The following is a 19,550-nucleotide window of genomic DNA, read 5'->3' on the forward strand; positions in this document are numbered from 1 at the left end:
GGCTGTGGGGAGATATGATTGAAGTCCACAAAATCCTGAGTGGAGTAGAACGGGTACAAGTGGATTGATTTTTCACTCTGTCAAAAATTTACAAAAAGACTAGGGGACACTTGATGAAGTTACAGGGAAATACTTTTAAACCCAATAAGAGGACATTTTTTTTTCACTCGGAGAATAGTTAAGCTCTGGAACGCATTGCCAGAGGTTGTGGTAAGAGCGGATAGTGTAGCTGGTTTTAAGAAAGGTTTGGACAAGTTCCTGGAGGAAAAGTCCATAGTCTGTTATTGAGAAAGACATAGGGGAAGCTACTGCTTGCCCTGGATATTGCTACTCCTTGGGTTTTTGCCAAGTACTAGTGTACTGTATTGGCCACCATGAGAACGGGCAACTGGGCTTGATGGACCATTGGCCTAACCAAGTAAGGCTATTCTTATGTTCTTGTGTTTTGTATGTTTTGAGGGGTGTTATGGGGCAGAGAGTATGCATTCCTGAGCTATTTATATTACAAGAGCCCTTACTGCCTACTAAATAGGTGGTGCCAAATGCTTCTGTGGTCCTTTAAAGAAAATGGTGTATGCTAATGATAACATTAGTGTGTGGCTGTTAATGAAATAAATACGATATCTTAGCATGTGGGAAAAACCCAAGTAAGACCAATTTTTACCAAGGCCTTATAAAAAGAACCTCCAAATGTGTGGATTTTCCATGTCATTTCAGATTAAAAGTTGTCAACATTTCCCAAATTATTTCAAATGAATGCAGGTCCCTAATACCATTATTAGTATGGAGTCCAACCTTCCTGCAATAGTTGACTTTTTAAAGATCATTTTGACGCCGTAGGGAAATAGTGGCAAGCATTAGAGACTATGCTAATGCTCCTGTTCTCATCCATACATTCTTACATTTTAGAAGCTGATAACGAAATACCCTTTTTATTTCTTCCTATTGCTTTTTTTTTTTCTATCACTGATAGCATATAAGGTTAATTTGTAACAGTGAGGGGTAGTGCTGGGCAGAATGAAAAGTGCAGTGCAATAAAATTGGCTTCATAAATAACCCGAGGAATAATAGATGTACTGCAATTTAAAAGAAACTCTTCAACATAAAAGAATGAATAGAACAGCTCACATTAATAGTAAAGAACATGCACCTTTTGCTGGAAACAATTGACTGTCCTATGCTTTGCTGCATACAACAATTACATATGCAAATTTATCACAACTTGATTAGGAATTGATTGCTACAGGTTGAAATTTAACAAAGGAAATGAAAGGACCCATTGTTAGTAAAAGTAAAGATTGACTTGCTTGTTAGGGTCTGATTATTCTGGGCAGCTTGAAATAGGGTTCCCATTGTCTTTTCCTGACTGAAATCATAGGAATTACATTTTACATAATTTTGGCATGCTAATTTGTCAGAGATGAGTATTTCCTTTTCAAGAAAAACAGGGGAGACACTAGAAGTAATAAACTTGATACCTTCCATTCCAGTTTTGGAGTTGCTATTTGTGTGATTTCACTACTGGACCATCATTTTGATCTGTGTTTTTGTCGCCAGTACTTGTCATTGTGTTGTAACAAATGCAGCATTATGGAACTGAACTGTCTCATTAATTTCTATAACCTTGAGAGATTTAGAGGCACTTCGGAAAATGCAACATAGAAAACCATCTAAAAAAATGTATTTCAAAAATGGCAATTTGGACATCCAAATGCCGTTATGCCATTTTTGGGACATTTTTCTCTTTTGAAAATGAGCCCCATTGTATATCTGAATTTTCAGAAGGCATTTGACATAGTACCTCATGAACCACTCCTGAGAAAATAAAAAAATTCATAGGATAGGATACAAGGCAGTGTCCTATTGTGGATTAAGAACTGGTTTAAAGACAGAAAACAGAGAGTATGATTAAATGGTTAATATTCTGGAAACAGGATTAAGTGAGGTGATCAAATCAGCTACCACAAAGTTATTTAAAGTTGTTAAATCACAAATGGATTGTGAAAAATTGCAAGAGGACTTCATGAATCTGGGAGACTGGGCATCCAAATGACAGATGATATTTAATGTGAGCAAATTCAAAGTGATGCATGTAAAACAGAGGAATTGAGACTATAGCTATATGATGCAAGGTTCCACATTAGTCCCTGGATTCTATAACTTTGAGAGCCGAAAAGGGCGAACAGAATGCTAGGAATGATAAAGAAGGGGATCATGAACAGATTGGAGAAGGTTATCATGCCGCTGTACCAGGCCACGGTGCGCCCTCACCTGGAGTACTGCATCCAGCACTGGTCCATGATGAAGGACACAGTACTACTCGAAAGGGTCCAGAGAAGATTGACTAAAATGGTTAAGAGGCTGGAGGAGTTGCCGTACAGTGAGAGATTAGAGAAGCTGGGCCTCTTCTCCCTTGAAAAGAGGAGACTGAGAGGGGACATGATCGAAACATTCAAAATACTGAAGGAAATAGACTTAGTAGATAAAGACAGACTGTTCACACTCTCCAAGGTAGGGAGAATGAGAGGGCACTCTCTAAAGTTGAAAGGGGATAGATTCCGTACAAACGTAAGGAAGTTCTTCTTCACCCAGAGAGTGGTGGAGAACTGGAACGCTCTTCCGGAGTCTGTTGTAGGGGAAAACACCCGCCAGGGTTTCAAGACTAAGCTGGACAAGTTTTTGCTAAACTGGGATGTATGCTGGTGAGGCTGGACTCATTTAGAGCACTGGTCTTTGACCTGGGGGCTGCCGCTTGAGCGGACTGCTGGACACGATAGACCACTAGGCTGACCCAGCAGCGGCAATTCTTATGTTCTTAGGCCAAATTTTCAACATGTGCAAATTTGGGCAAACAAGTTATAGAATACTCCCAGTTGTACACTCAACTTAATAGTTAAATTAGGCACCAATTAGCCTTAAATATCAATAATAGCCCTTCAGTGAAATTAATTAGCACTCATTTATAGTTATGCATGCAACTGCACTTAGACACTATTCTATAAACTTAAAACTTAAATGCTATAGCCTGCAACTAATAAAGGGGGCATGCAAATGGGAGGGTCAGGGGCACGTCTTGCAGTTGTGCACATACGTTATGGAATACTGTGACTTTAACATGTCCAATTGCCAACTTTAGATGTGAACATTTGCACCAGTCTTTGACCTGGCATAAATGCTTGAGTCTGAAGTTAGGTGTGTACATGGCAACTTATCCTCTATTCCATATCTGCACCTTGAATATCATGTGCAATTCCAGTCACTGAATCTCAAAAAGGATACAGTAGATTTAGAGAAGGTACCGAGAAGGGAGGCACAAATGATAAAGGGGTGGGATGGCTTCCCTATGAGGAATAACTGCTAGATCTCTTTGGCTTGCAGAAGAGATAACTAAGGGAAGATAGATGCAGATCTATAAAACCCTAAGTGGAGTGAAACAGGTAGATGTGAATCTTTTGATTACTCTTTCCAAATATATCAGCACTAGAGGGGAACACAATGAAGCTACTAACTGATACTTTTAAAACATATTGGAGACAATATTTCTTCACTCACTGGCAAATTGTATATAGTCTGCCTAAAATTAGGCATCTTTAGTGACGTGTCCAGCCGATGGAGGCACCTAACGTAATTGATTAATAGGCTTAATTGTCTCTGATAAGTGGCACTTAATACCTCATAATTGCCATTAATTGGACCTAATTGAAAGTTAGAGGCCTAACTTGAAAGATGCGATTCTATAAAAAATAGGCACCCATTCCAAAGTGCCTACCTAAAAGTGGGCATAGTTATGGGCAGAGTGTGGGCATGTTTTCAAGCTAGGTGACTCTTTTTAATTGACACCATTAGGTGCCTAAGTTAGGTGCAGATATTTAGGACAAGAAAATACAGGCATAAATACGGTATGCCTACAATTAGGATGCCTAGAGACACCTACATAATGCTGCTTAGGTGGCCCTAAGCGTGATTCTATACCAGTGTCTCACAAACTTTGCGAGCCGTGGCACACTAAACTGATGGCTGTGGCTCGAGGGTACCTGGAAGTGTACAGAGGCCCTCCAGATGGGGGTTCTGAGATACCTGTGGGGGGGGGGGGGTGTAGAAAAAGAAGAGGTGCAGAGAGGAGAAGATTCGCCAGGAAGGAAGAGAGGTGCTGATGGCGGCTGATTGCCTATACGATGTACCTCTCGCTGTCCCTGGTCTAGACAATCAGACACTTTTTGCATTCCTGTCCGTTAAAGGATGTAAATTTTAAAAATATCATCAATATCTTTTATGTTACAAAGCAGCTTCCTGGGATAAAGATCTGAATTCTTTAATATTGAATACAAGCACGTATCAACAGTTCAGGAAACACATAAAAACATATTTGTTCACTAGATTTCTAGGTAATTAAGATATTCCTCTTGATTGTTTCTTTTTTTTTGTAAATCTTTATTCATTTTGAAGCCATAAATAAGTGCAACATATTATACAGTCATTTTATACTTTAACAGCACTTAAAATCAATCAAAATTATATTCTATGACAAATACATATATCACCCACCCTGCTACATATCCAACAATTTGCACTCAAATTAAAAATATATCTTTCCACCCACCCTGGACGTGTATTATCAATGGGCAAAATCAACAATCACTCCTTACAGAATTTTGTCAATGGCTCCCAAATATCCATAAACTTCCTATAATGTCCCTGTTGGATGGCCATCATCTGCTTGATTAAGATGATTGTTCCTTTCTTTTTTTGTAAACTGCATAAATCTTCACCGTAAAGCAGTATAGAAGCAAGCTTTTGTGTTGTGTTATTTTCCTACTGTTTTTTTTTTTATGTGATCTTTGTGCAGCAGTCTGATATTGCTTCCTATCTGTTTTCAGCTCTACTGTCTTATAAATGAACAAATGGAAAAGAAAATCACAAAACACATGTTGACTGAAATCCATTGAAATACGTTGTTGCAGATCTGGGCTTCTTACTATTACAAAACTGTCCAGCTACTTAAAATGTTCTATAGGCTGTAAAGTAGATCCCCATCGCACAAAACAAATCTTCGAAAATGACATATAATGATTTTCTAATAGCCACAAATGATGCACTGATTGGGAACATGAGTTGTGCTGTTTGCTTTATTGTATAGCCACTACTTTATGGCTTATATCAAGCCCATAGCATTACTGAAATAGACCATAATAGAGAATAGCTTTCACATAATATGGATTCTAGAAGCACAGTAGCAATCTTTCTATACAGAAATAGAGAGAGAGAGAAAAAAAAAAACAGAGATAGATATGCAAACCGCCTTGAGCCAAGTTTTTTTCTGTGCTAAGTAGTATGAAATGACATGTTAAATTTAATTTAATATGCATCTCTCTCATACACACAAAATTATTATGTACGGTATTTTATTTTAACCATCTATAATCCACTGTATCTAAGCAATTCTAGGTGGCTTAAAAAATAACAAACACCCCCCTTTTACAAAACTGCACATGAGGATTTTAGCATTGGCCAGTGTGCTGAATGCTCTGCACTGCTCTGACAGTCAGAGTTCCAATGAGCTTCGGAGCAGCGCAGAACATTCAGCCTACCAGCTGGCGCTAAAAAACTTTTGCGCCATTTTGTAAAAAAAAAGAAGGGGGGGGAGCAATCAGGTGGAAGGCAATAGACGATAAAATTAAATATGAGCATATGAAATATGGCAAAATAAACTTCAAAACATTTAAAAGAATAACTTGAATGAATAGATACATTTTCGAGCATTTCTGAAAAAGCAGAAAATAAATCATACTTTGTAAGTCCTGTGGTATAATATCACACAAAAGAGAACAGGCAAAACTAATCTGAAAGACAGAGAGATAGACAGATAGATACATAAGAGGGAGTGCTGAAAGTTCTTATCCCAACCATGAAAGTTAGAAATAAAACATAAAACAAAGCAAATAAGGAAATACCTTTTTTATTGTACTAACTCAATGCATTGTGTGATGAGCTTCAGATCAGAAATAAGCAAATTTTGACAAAAGCACCTATTGCGTGCTTAGGCGCCTAGGGCCACCTAAGCTCACCTACGGCCACTTCCGGGTGAAATCATGCCAATGCCTAGCCTTAGGCGAGCTTAGGCAGCCTTATGCACCTCCCTAGGCTCACAGAGGCATCTATAACCCTTCCAAAAATACTCTGATGTCTGGTCACTGAAATATGGTTTAGTCTTAAGCACGTGAGACTGACGCACACTGACAAACAAGCACCGACAATTCAGCGCAGAACTTCATCGCGCTGAAGAAAAACCTTCTTTTAAAGGGCTCCGACGGGGGGCTTTGGTGGGGAACCTCCCCACTCTACTTAATAGTGATCGTGCTGGCGTTGAGGGGGTTTGGGGGGGTTGTAACCCCACATTATACTGTAAACTTAACTTTTTCTCTAACTTTCCCTATTAAGTAGAGTGGAGGGTTCCCCCCACCCCCCCCCCCCTTCGGAGCCCTTTAAAAGAAGGTTTTTCTTCGGCATGATGAAGTCCTGCGCCAAATTGTCGGCGTGCATCTGTCTTGAGCGCTTAAGACCCGTCACCCTGAAATACTGCTCCGCTGCTGCAATCACTTTCCAATCACTCTAAAATTGTTGCCCTTTCATACATTTTCTAAGATTTGGAAACAGAAAATAGTTAGATGGAGCAACACCTGGAGAGTAGGGTGAATGGTCTATGCACTGACACCCCAACTGCCTCATGTAGTCCTTTCTCACAGTGATGGCAGGAATTGAATATGTGATTGACAAGTTAACCTCTTGTATGTATGACATGGAAAATTGGATGTATAGCCATAGATTATTATTAATCGTACAGAAAACAGAGGTTATGCTTGTTGGAAAAGATGAAGAACTATTACAGATTAGCAAAATAAAATTGGATTCTCTAAAATTGCCGGTATTAACACGCGAGGATGTTAGGAGTAATTTTAGACACATTTCTCTATGCAAGGATATTAAAAATACCTTTGTCCAGCTATAGTTATTAGCACGGGTAGAGCCAATCTTATCTAGCCAAGGTTTTCAAAAGATTGTACAAAGTTTGGTGATTACCAAGCATGATTTTTTTGTAACTATTCACTGTTAGGGGTGGCTAAGACAAGGACACAGGCCCTACAGCTTATTCAGATCACTGCAGCAAGGTTAATAGCAGGAGTATAACGATATGAATACATCTCCCCTGGGATAATAATAATAATTTATTTTCTTATATACCGCCCCACCATCAGTTCCAGGTGGTTCACAACAGTAAAACTGAACATTTCAGTTAGCAATACAATTTCAAAAAACACAGCTATCATAACTACTACATCCATTAAATACATCATCAGATAAAAATACATTTAAAATACAGAACCTAATAAAAAGTACATTTAAAATACAGAACCTAAAAAGAACACCGTCTTAAATATCAACAATCTTGTTTATCAAATAACATAGAAACATAGAACATGACGGCAGAAAAGGGCCACGGCCCATCTAGTCTGCCCACACTAATGGCCCACCCCCTAACTACCTCCATGAAGAGATCCCACATGCCAATCCCATCTTTTCTTAAAATCTGGCACGCTGCTGGCCTCAATCTGCCTGTTGTGGAAGATTATTCCAGCGATCAACCACCCTTATGGTAAAGAAAAATTTTCTGGTGTCGCCATGAAATTTCCCTGATTTTCAACGGATGCCCTCTTGTTGCCATGGGTCCTTTAAGGAAAAAGAGATCCTCTTCCACCTCGATACGGCCTTTGACATATTTGAACGTCTCGATCATGTCTCCCCTCTCTCTGCGTTCCTCGAGTGAGTACTGCTGCAACTTACCCAGTCGTTCCTCATACGGGAGATCCTTGAGACCTGAGACCATCCTGGTGGCAATTCGCTGAACCGACTCAACTCTCCGCACATCTTTTTGATAATGCGGCCTCCAGAATTGTACACAGTATTCCAGATGGGGTCTCACCATGGATCTGTACAACGGCATTATGACCTCGGGCTTACGGCTGACGAAACTTCTACGGATACAGCCCATGATTTGCCTAGCCCTGGATGAAGCTTTCTCCACTTGATTGGCAGTCTTCATGTCTTTGCTAATGATCACCCCCAAGTCACATTCTGCTACAGTCCTTGCTAGGATCTCACCATTTAGGGTGTAAGTCCTGCATGGATTTTTGCAGCCAAAGTACTTTTTCAATAATTTCCTAAATGTAAGATAAGAATAGGCTTGAACAATCAGCGGATAGGCACATGGGATCTCTCAGAGAGAGAAAGAGATAATAGTTACTGTGGATGGGCAGACTAGATGGGCCATTTGGCCTTTATCTGCCATCATGTTTCTATGTATTAAAACAACTACACTGGCTTCCAATTTTATACTGTATAGATTATAAAATTTTGATGATTATTCATCATGTAATTTATAGGGAAGCTCCATGATATCTAGTTTATGAAATTACAGAAATATACACCAGACTATGCTTGATGATCCCAGGGAGCCGAAAAAGATGGCTCAAAAAAGCCCCTGCCCTCTATTTTGCTCTTAAAGCCTCTCACTGAGCGTTGCTTCACATTAACTATTTATCATTATAGAGACCGAATGATGTACGGGGCAGGATTTATTAAGGTTTTATAAACCTGGTGCTGGTCGCCTGTGCCCGGGCCATAAATAGTTATTAATGTATTGAACTTTGGCCCGTACTGAGGTGTCTCATGTTTATCAATTCTTGTTTATTTATAGCCAGTGGATGTTCTTTGAGAGCTCAATACAGGGTACTGCCAATGCTTTTTTGTTTTGTTACAAATGACAAAAACCAGGTAACACTTTTAAAATCAATAGGAAAAAACATTTTTTCACTCAAAGAATAGTTAAGCTCTGGAACTCATTGCCAGAGGTTGTGGAAAGAGTGGATAGGGTAGCTGGTTTCAAGAAAGGTTTGGACGAATTCCTGGAGAAGCCCATAGTCTATTATTGAGAAGGACATGGGGGAAACCATTGATTGCTCTGAATCGGTAGCATGGAATGTTGCTACTCTTTGGGTTTTGGCCAGGTACTGGTGACCTGGATTGGCCACTGTGAGAATGAGCTACTGGGCTTGATAGACCTTTAGTCTGACCCAGTAAGGCTATTCTTATGTTCTTATGTATGTGATTGTTTTTTTGGGACATGCTGTGCAATGCTACTCACATGGCGTGTGCCAAATGACAACAGGCTGCTTTCAGGGAGAGCTGGGGGGCATTGCCAACACTGTCCAGGTGAGTTGTGAACTGGGGTGGACCTAGGGCCCAAGAGTGACATGGTGGTCTTTGTGTGGAGCATTTGCATTGCTGGGGGATAGTGGGGATGGTCAGTGGGGACAGGCAGGTGTAATTTAGAGCGGCTCACTGTACTTTAGTGAGCTGGCAGCAAGAATGCTTTGATTATATAGGCATGGGGTGGGGAGAGAAGGGGTTTTATATGTGTGAGGCCCCTAATGTTTACAGCTTATAGGTGGGGTGACCCTGTGAGCTTCTCATGCCTTACTCTGTGGATTGTGCTTTACACATTGGTGTTTTTTTCCTTTGTTAGAACATAAGCCATTCTATGTATTGGAGCCTCATCCTTCCTGTGTCTGATGATTGAACATGAGCATTGCTGTGATCTTGTGTAGCTGCTTCTGATTGCTTTCCATGCCCCCATAGACATACTGAGAGGGGCCAGGTAGTGGTGATATTATATATATGCCTCCTGTAATGGAGGCAAAGGAGCACCAGAGCCTCAGTCTCCCAGGGGGAGTAATTGGGCTCCCTCCTGATGGAAATGCTTTTATCTCTTTATTTTATTTATTTATTTATTTAGTTGCCTAGCCCATCCTCCCAAGAGAGCGCAGAATGGGTTACAAGTCAACATACATAAAGCTTGATATTCATATAAGAGATAGCGGAAAACTTTTGGTTAGAGACAGATTCAGATATAGACAGATACTTAGTCATAGGATAGTGAGAGTGACATCCTTAGTAGTTGGGTTGGTAGTCAGAGTCCGCATTGGCAGTCTTCTTCAGGTGTCTCAGCCAATCAGTGCCTTGGGCCCCTCGCCGTGCATCAGATGATGCGCCTAAGGCCGCTATTGGGCGGCAGCTGGACGGAGGAGCAGGAGCGGGAGGACTTTCCTCTTGTTCCTGAAGATTGGCATAGGAGCAGGAGGATCCGGGCACCCCTCCTGCTCCCAAAGATGAAGGGAGCCTTGTTGCAAGGAGTAGGAGGGACTGGGCACCCTTCCTGCTCCCAACTATTTTAAAGGTACTGGGGTGGGTGGGCCGGGCCTGAACGCCTGGGCTGACCAGGGGTGGACCGGGGAGTGGGAGGCCTAGGAGCAGGAGGGACCGAGCACCCCTCCTGCTTCTAACTTTTTGGTGCTGGGGATGGGTGGGCCATGCTGGGAGGGGGGGCGAGGGCCGTGCTGGGAGGGGAGAGATTGGGGCAGAGCAGGGCAGGCAGGAGAGATCGGGGCCTGGGGGGGAGGGGATCGGACAGGGCCGGTGTGTCTGGCAGGGCCAGTGGGTGGGGCTAGTGTAGGTTCTCCTGCCTGCTCTGCTCTGCCCCGATCTCTCTTGTCTGCTCGTCAGACTCCTGATCTCTGCCACCATTCCCTGCAGTGCAGGCCTGCTTTAAAACCACAGGCTTGCACTGCAGGGAATGGCGGCAGAGAGTAAGAGGCTGCTTCTCCTGCCACTAATGTCAGGGTGTGGGCATGAGTGGGGAGCGCCCTCTAGTGATCCTGGCCATGGGTAGGGGGCGTGTTAACGATCGTCCCCATTTTCATGCAGGCTTTTAGTGAATTTGTCGGCCTGCATGCAAATGGAAACGGATCACACACGGTTTGGAGGGTTAGTGAATCTAGGCCTATATTTAAAGTAATTAGGAAGAGTCAACTGGTATAATCCTTTTCCTGTTGTACTGTTCTCTGTAAAGGCATGTTTTCTTCTTTTTCCTGTTTGTTTTTAAGCACAAGTCAGGTTAATTTAGCATAGAGTCTCATTGCATAAAATGGAGCCCTGTGCTAAAATAACCTGATTTATGGTAAAATAACCCAACTCAATTTGTATACTTTGGAAGAAAGGCGAGAGAGGGGAGATATGATAGAGACGTTTAAATACCTACATAATGTAAATGCGCATGAGTCGAGTCTCTTTCATTAGAAAGGAAGCTCTAGAATGAGAAGGCATAGGATGAAATTAAAAGTTGATAGGCTCTAGAGTAATCTAAGGAAATACTTTTTTATAGAAAGAGTGGTAGATGCGTGATACAGTCTCCCAGAAGAGGTGGTGGAGACAGCCTGTGTCTGAATTCAAGAGGACCTGGGATAGGCATGTGGGATCTCTCGGAGAGAGAAAGAGATAATGGTTACTGCGAATGGGCAGACTAGATGGGCCATTTGGCCTTTATCTGCCATCATGTTTCTATGTTTAGCAGCAGCCTACTTTGATAACTTCCCATCTAACTCATGCCATTTTAGCATAGGTACCATTTTATGTAATGAGACTTGGAAACTAATACCTTGGGTTAACAATAAAATAGCACATCTTAACAGTAGCACGTGTTGATAAACCCCTCCCTCCCTTAAAAGCAAGAAAAAAATAAATAAAACAGCCACATAATAGAAGGAATTTGATTTCTGTTGAATTCTTAATAGATTTTCATACCCTGCTGTGCAACATTCTAATATTATGAATCTGAAGCCATAAATATTAGCAGCACGTTGAGAACCGATTTGTGAACTTTACCTTGGTTACAGCATCAAAGCAGACAAAGCCCATGCCAAAATCAATCGTAAGACCCATAAGATGACTCTCCACCACACAAGCATAAGTTTTGCACTGAAAATATCAGACAAGAAAAGATTAGTTAGTGATAAGTGACAGTTACTGATCCGAAACATCTGCAGCATAACTTTTTGCTCCGATATATTCTAGAATAGTTTAACAAAATAGGTATGGATTATGGATCAGAGTAGATATGTTTTGGCTTACAAAGAATTGTGAGCATTGCATCTAGGGGTGAACCAAATGTAGCTATCCCACAGCTTAGTAGCGAGGCATTAGTCACCTCTTTTCATTTTTTTAAAAAAGTGGGATTGAGATGAACTTGGATTTGGATAGGTAGGATAAGAAACTTAGGGCTCCTTTTATGAAGGTGCGCTAGCGGTTTTAGCGTACGCACTGGATTAGTGCGTGCTATAGCACGCGCTAGATGAAAATCTCCCGCCTGCTCAAAAGGAGGCGGTAGCGGCTAGCACATGAGGCAATTTAGTGCGCGCTATTTCACGCGTTAAGGCCCTAGCGCGGCTTTGTAAAAGGAGCCCTTAGTCTACTCTACAGGAAAGAAAGGAGAGAGAGAGAGGAGGATACAGAGCTTAATTCGGGCCACTCGTTCTTACCTAGATCTATGCCTTTCAAGTATGCTTAATCAAAATCTATATTGTAGGCTATTCAAGACTGGACTCTAGCATACTTATTTCAAATTCAATACCAGTCAAACAATCCTCATAAGAAATAACATAAATTCTTAACGATCCTCAGAGGGTTTAGAATGTCCCATAGAGACGCTCCCAATTCGAGTGAAGTAACTATAAAGCTAAGTAAAACTTGATTGATGAATAATTTAAGATAAAAATATAAAAATATATAATATAAACAATACATAAATTACTGATTCTATGATGATTGGGTCCGATGATTATTATCATTAGAACCTATGGGACATTCTAAACCCTCTGAGGATCGTTAAGAATTTATGTTATTTCTTATGAGGATTGTTTCACTGGTGTTGAATTTGAAATAAGTTTCAAGTATGCTTGAACCAGTGTTCCCGCTAAGCTGCGCTGGCCTGCGTTCGCGCACAAAATATTACATCGCAGCGCACAAGTTTCTCTTCACAGCGCACACACGCGTCGCAAAGGTAAGGGGAGGTAAGGTAAGGGGACGCATTGGGGGGATTGCACTTCCCCACAATTGCCATGCTTCGGTTCCTCTTCTTCCTTCCTTCCTCCCCCCCCGTGGGACCCTGCGGCACCATCAACTCTTACTCCCTCTAATGTCGGCCCTGCAGCTCCAGACTTCCTCGCACCTTCTCCCCTCCCCCTTTGGATCGCTATTATTTTAAATGTTATAGCCGCGGAGCTGTATCCATCAGTGGAGATGTCTAACCTCGGCCTGCCCCGGAACTCTTACTGCAACAGTGACTTCCTGTTCCTGCCTAGACGGGCGGCTGCTGCAGTAAGAGTTCCGGGGCAGGCCGAGGTTAGACATCTCCACTGATGGATACAGCTCCGCGGCTATAACATTTAAAATAATAGCGATCCAAAGGGGGAGGGGAGAAGGTGCGAGGAAGTCTGGAGCTGCAGGGCCGACATTAGAGGGAGTAAGAGTTGATGGTGCCGCAGGGTCCCGCGGGGGGGGGGGGGGGAGGAAGGAAGGAAGAAGAGGAACCGAAGCATGGCAATTGTGGGGAAGTGCAGAGCTGCAGGGAAGAGTGTTGCGGTACCCAGCTGGAGGGAGAAGGAAGATGAGGGAGGGAATTAAAGGAGATGCCAGGGCTTGGAGCGTAGGAGGAAGGTATGCCAGTCTAAGGGAAAAGGAAGGGGGAGATGTGAGAGCATGGAGGGGGAGCGAAAGATGGAAGAAAAGGAAAGGAGAGAGATGCCAGAGAATCAGGGAAGGGGAGATACCAGACTATGAGGAGAGGTGTGGGAGAGGGAAGGCGAGGAGAGAGATGCCAGACCAATGGGGTGAAAGGAGAGATGGAAGGGGGAGGCATACAGTTTCTGGAAGGGGCATAGAAGGAGAGAAGATGCCATATAGGGGAAGAGAGACGGCAGACAGTGGATGGAAGGAAGAGAGTTACAAGAAGATGAGGAAAGGAGAAACCACAGAAGACAAAGGTAGAAAAAAATTTCTATTTATTTATTGCTTTAGGAGACATGTGTCACTGTTTCTGTGAAGCATTGTATGCAGAGTCCAGCTTCTTGCTGGTTCAATTTAACCTTTGTCTATGTATTTTTATTTTATCCCCCCTTTTACAAAACTGTGAAGCGTTTTTAGCACCAGCCTTGGTGGTAGCAGCTCTGATGCTCAGAATTTTATGAGCATCAGAGCTGTTACCTCCGTAGCTAAAATCCACACTACAGTTTTGTAAAAGAGGGAGGGGTTAGTTTGTGATTACATATTCCTTACTAGGCGAAGGTGTTTTCTGTGTTCTGTGTGTTTTCTGTTAGGATTGACGGTGTAGGATTGATCTGTGCTGGTCTGGCTTGTTTAGTTTTACAATGGGTGTATTGATGTACTGCTCACTGCAATATGTAAGATGCTGCCTTTTCCTAGGTACTCATGTGTGACGTGTGGTTTGTTACTAAAAATCATGTTTTTCTTACAGATGGGGGGGGGTGCCAAAAAATGATGGGCCCCGGATGTTACATATGCTAGGTACGCCACTGTATGTAAAGATACCAGAAAGCTGGCGTAGCAAAAACTTCTAAGTTTTGAGTATTTAACCCTCCCACAATCTCACGGGCACTCGTTTCAAGTTTATTGAGATTTTGATTTAAACGCAATATCAAATATTTTCAATGCGTATAACAAAAATAAATTTGGGGAAATAAATAAAACCATTTGAACCAGTGTTCCCGCTAAGCTGCGCTGGCGCACAAAATATTACATCGCAGCGCACACGTTTCTCGTCACAGCGCACAATCGGAAGAGGCGTACGGCAGATGGCAGGGCGGCGAGAGGAGAATCGGGCGAGTTGGCTCATAACTTGCTGGCGCCCGATATTTTTGGCTCACGGTGAAAAAAGTTTGCTCACAACACCCGCCCGCTTAGAGGGAACACTGTGCTTGACATAAGTAAAGATAAGTATCTTATATCTCATTATAAATAACTCATTAAGGGTCCATTTTAGTAAGCTGCGCTAAGAAATGGGCTTAGCAAATCCTTACACGAGCCTTTTCTGCACTCTACACCCATTTCTAGGGCTTTTCCTGTTTGTTTTATTTCTAACTATGCGCCAATGATAGCATTTGCATGTAGCCATAAAAAAAAAATACTGTGGATGCACTTTCCACCCTTAGTAAGTGCTAAGGGAACCCGCATTGTGGACATACTAACCAGTTAGCATGCCAGCAACATCAGTGTGCTATCTGATTATCACATTCACGCTCATTCTCTGCCCCGCCATGCCCCCCCTACCAAAAATATTTTAAAATATGTGCTTAGCATGCACAGATGGCAAAACTATCACAGAATGCTTTAGTGTGTCTCGTTAGGACATTTTGCTTGAATTAGGCACACCTTGGTACCTACCACAACTTTGTAAGTGGGTCCCTAAATTAAGGCATTGCACTTCACTCATGGAAAGATGCAGTTGTGTGTCCGCCTCTGAATAAATACGATCTGATCTCTGTGAACCTGAAATTTTTGACCAATTCCAAATCTATTTGTTCGGTCAAAACTCAGAAAAGGCAGTCTTAATTCAGCTGCAAGAGTCTGAAGATAAGCAGTCAGTGTTAGCTATCTATCAGTTTGGGTTCAGTAAATACTATCATATGGAGAAGGTCCTATTGGACATATTGAATGACCAGTGTACTTAGTGTCCTGGGTTCTCTGCTGTCTTACTGAACTTAAGTGTGGTGATATAATCGGGCAGGAGAGGATCCAAGTTGAATCACTTGTGTGGGGCTATCTGCTGATATTCAGCTGCAATTGACTGGAATATACTACTGGCTATCAGCACTAACCTCCAAAATCACAGCCAGTAATTTTGTGGGCAGTCCAGAGGTGGAGTTCGCACTTATGCAATAAGTACTATTGGTTAGCATTTAAATATATATGGCAACTAAACAAATAAGACTGCATAAAACATACTTAGAGGGGCATTTTTGATAGGATGCCTAAATTCGAAATCGGGACGCCCAAACAAAAACATCTAAAATTTGGACTGAAAAGATGTCCAGACGCAACAGAATGTTTTTTTTTTTAATAGCAAAGGTATCCATCCAGAAAAAAATGCATCCAAAGAGTGTTCTGCAGGATGCACAAAAATTTTGATTATCCGACAGCAAGTACGTCCAAGGCAAGACATACAAAACTTTCCATTACAGAATATAAGACGTCCAGCATTGACTTGCAAAATGTCTAGCATAGGTAAACTATTAGTTGTCCTAGCAGATGCCCATGATGTCACCATGGTTGCATGTGTATGTCCTGCATGTGTATATAAAGCCCTGCATGTAGGCATTGGAATAGGAGAAAGGAGTGGTGTTCACTGCTGTCTAGTTTAAAAACAAAACAAAACAGCTATTCTGAGAGAGAGTGAGAGTGAGAGTAGTGTAATAAGAAAGGGTATGCTTATGAGAGAGAGTGTCCCCCCTGAGTGTATATGTGTGTCAGAGAGAATCTGGGAACTATGTATTGCTGCCCTGTTTCTCTGTATTGACTGTGCTGAAGTCCTAATAAAGATATTATTTAAAAAAAAAAAAAAAGAGAAAGGAGAAAGGAGACAGAGGCTCTAGTCAATCTCTATCTCCGGCATCAAAGGCACCACATAGTGTCCCAAAGGGCATGGAGACACATCCGGAACACTCTCCACAGGTGAGTGTCACTCAGTGCACTCCACTATATGTGGCCCTGTGCAAAGCATCTCTACTAATAATTGTGCATAGGACTAAAGAATCACATGTCCTTATATAATGAGAAAGAAACTAGAAACATTTTAATGAATATTGGCTTCAGTGCCATTATCTGTAAAGGTGTTTTGGCTGGTCAGGTTTATCTGGAATGTGACATTAGGATGCCCACATTAAATGATCAGTCAAAGATCTGGCTGTACCATTTGGTGGTGTTGCTATGGGAACCTGAAAAAAATATGCTGTGATGGTTATCAGTTGATCCTGCAAGCAAATGCCTATCAGTTGACCCCATTCCCTATCAACTTGTGTCTTGCTGCCATTATGGAGTTCAAAGGGGCCTGGAATCCCTGCAGAGGTGCTACAGGAGGCTGCATCGGGATAACCCAAGGCTCATAGAGCAGATGAGATGTAAGTATCCCCCACGTACAGTGGTGCCTCGCATAACGGACGCCTCGCACAGCGAACGCTGCGCACAACGAACTTTATGTCTTGATCCGTACAACGAACTTCGTTTCACACAACGAAGTCGCCCGAGCTGCATCCTTCCTCGCAGGCACTGCGCTTAACTGCCCTCTCTCCGCCTGGCTCCCTCTTGCCCCCCCCGACTCCCCGACGCGATCGGGGCAAAAAGGAGCCCAAGCCCTCTTGCCCCGCCGATTCCCCAACTCCCCACACAATATCGGGCCAGGAGGGAGCCCAAGTCCTCCTGGCCACGGCGACCCCCTAACCCCACCCTGCACTACATTACGGGCAGGAGGGATCCCAGGCCCTCCTGCCCTCGACGCAAACCCCCCCTCCCCCCACCGACCGCCCCCCCCCACGACCCTCCGACCGCCCCCCCCAGCCGACCCGCGACCCCCCTGGCCGACCCCCACGACACCCCCAACCCCCTTCCCCGTACCTTTCTGTAGTTGGCCGGACAGACGGGAGCCAAACCCGCCTGTCCGGCAGGCAGCCAACGACGGAATGAGGCCGGATTGGCCCATCCGTCCCAAAGCTCCGCCTACTGGTGGGGCCTAAGGCGCCTGGGCCAATCAGAATAGGCCCGGGAGCCTTAGGTCCCTCCTGGGGGCGGGGCCTGAGGCACATGGGCCCAACCAGACTCAAGCCCTCTTGTCGGGGGGGCAAGAGGGCTTGAGCTCCCTCTTGCCCCGATCGTGTCGGGGAGTCGGGGGGGGGCAAGAGGGCTTGAGCTCCCTCTTGCCCCGATCGTGTCGGGGAGTCGGGGGGGCAAGAGGGCTTGAGCTCCCTCTTGCCCCGATCGTGTGGGGGAGTCGGGGGGGCAAGAGGGCTTGAGCTCCCTCTTGCCCCGATCGTGTCGGGGGTGCCAGGGACCACACGGAGTCACCCACCGTACCACCCGATTCGGGTAAGCGCAGGTATCGGTGGGTGGCTTATTTGCGGGGGGGTGCCTTATTTTACATTTTTTTTCTAAAAAGGGGGGGCTGTCTTATTTGATGGCCCTGCCTTATCATCGGGGAAACACGGTAGAAAAAAAAATAAAAATGAACAGTTAAGTCCCAGTTTTTGCCGCTGAGACTCTGCCCTCTCTCACTGTAAAATTAGACTCTACTTAGTCTGTCTTTAAATTTAAAAAATGTGTGTTGTTTTAAAAAACAATTATGTTTTTAGATGTATCTAAATAAAAATAATAACCAAAAATTTATCTTTTTTTATGTCATCTTAGCATATTTTATGCTACAGAACGAATTATTTTTTTTAACATGTATTGTTATGGGAAAACGCGTTTCACATAACGAACTTTTCGCATAACAAACTTGCTCCTGGAACGAATTAAGTTCGTTGTGTGAGGCACCACTGTACTTACTAACCTACAACTGCCTGGGTTCCCCCATCCTGTTACAGCTGTGATACACAACCCTCTTCTCTGCACCTGCTACCCCCAGGACAACAATGAGATGATATAGGAAAGATGGGGGGAGGGGTGGCATGCATGTAACAGTATTCATCAGCAGCAGCTTTGGGGGAAAAATAAGAGTCACCACCAGCAATGAGGATTGAAATCCCAAACCTTGCCACTGAAACACCTCAGCATAAACCAGTATGCCACAGAATCAGCTGACAGAAGGGAAATAGATGAATGACAGTACAATGCCAGAAAGCACTCACAATATCCCTGAGTCATCTAACTTATAACCCCTTACACCCAACCCCTATAGCACACCAATTGCATACACCACCGTCAGCTCCACAGGTTGGAATGCTGCCAAGAAAGACATACCTGAAAGTGCAAAACCAGCAGCCCTCTACATATTTACAGCATACGGACTCCCCTAAAACCATTTTCTCTCTCTCTCTTCCCCACAGAACACCACATGTATATACCCATATGTGCCTCTTCCCATCGCTATGCATCTCCAATGATTCTTTCTTAGTAAGGGGATACAGCGGCAACACAAACATTCAGCTGTCCAACATGTAGCATGATTCCCACACAATTTCAGGTACCCAAAGGTCATATCCTCTACCCCCATACAACAACCATGCCATCTTTGAGGGGGAGCCTCCACAGTTGGACCAGGACTCAGGCAATAGCACAAACTTCCCTGGTGTTCCCTATATATATAATTATTCCCAACATGTCTGCTTCCACATCCCTGTCCATACCCAAGGGTCCCATCTGTGCATCACCGCTGCCCCACACCACCCTGTCACATAGTGACAGGCCACCCTTCAGGGTTCAATGCTATGTTAATTAATTGGTGTCACCCCTCAGAACTGACTCTCTGGTGACTGAAAGAGAAAAATCTTCCCTGTGCCATTTCCTGCCAGCAGCACCACTGTGCAAACCATGTCTTACATGGTCACCCTAACTCAATGTCTTTACCATACACGGGCCAACATCAGGAGACTCAG

General features: G+C 43.3%; 1 protein-coding gene across 10 annotated transcripts in view; it reads right to left on the reverse strand.

Moving 5' to 3' along the window:
- Positions 1 to 19,550, reverse strand: part of SNTG1 (syntrophin gamma 1) — a 1,000,749-nt gene that overhangs the window by 63,098 nt on the left and 918,101 nt on the right. For 9 of the 10 annotated variants that reach the window (XM_033934198.1, XM_033934202.1, XM_033934200.1 and 6 more), the window contains one exon: positions 11,776 to 11,868. The exons of the other annotated variant lie outside the window; for it this stretch is intronic. In XM_033934198.1, the coding sequence (XP_033790089.1) occupies positions 11,776 to 11,868 (93 nt within the window). The remainder of the gene's footprint in view (positions 1 to 11,775; positions 11,869 to 19,550) is intronic. 10 annotated transcript variants of the gene reach the window in all.

This window comes from Geotrypetes seraphini, chromosome 2 (genome assembly GCF_902459505.1).
Source record: "Geotrypetes seraphini chromosome 2, aGeoSer1.1, whole genome shotgun sequence".
Classification (NCBI taxonomy): Eukaryota; Metazoa; Chordata; class Amphibia; order Gymnophiona; family Dermophiidae; genus Geotrypetes; species Geotrypetes seraphini.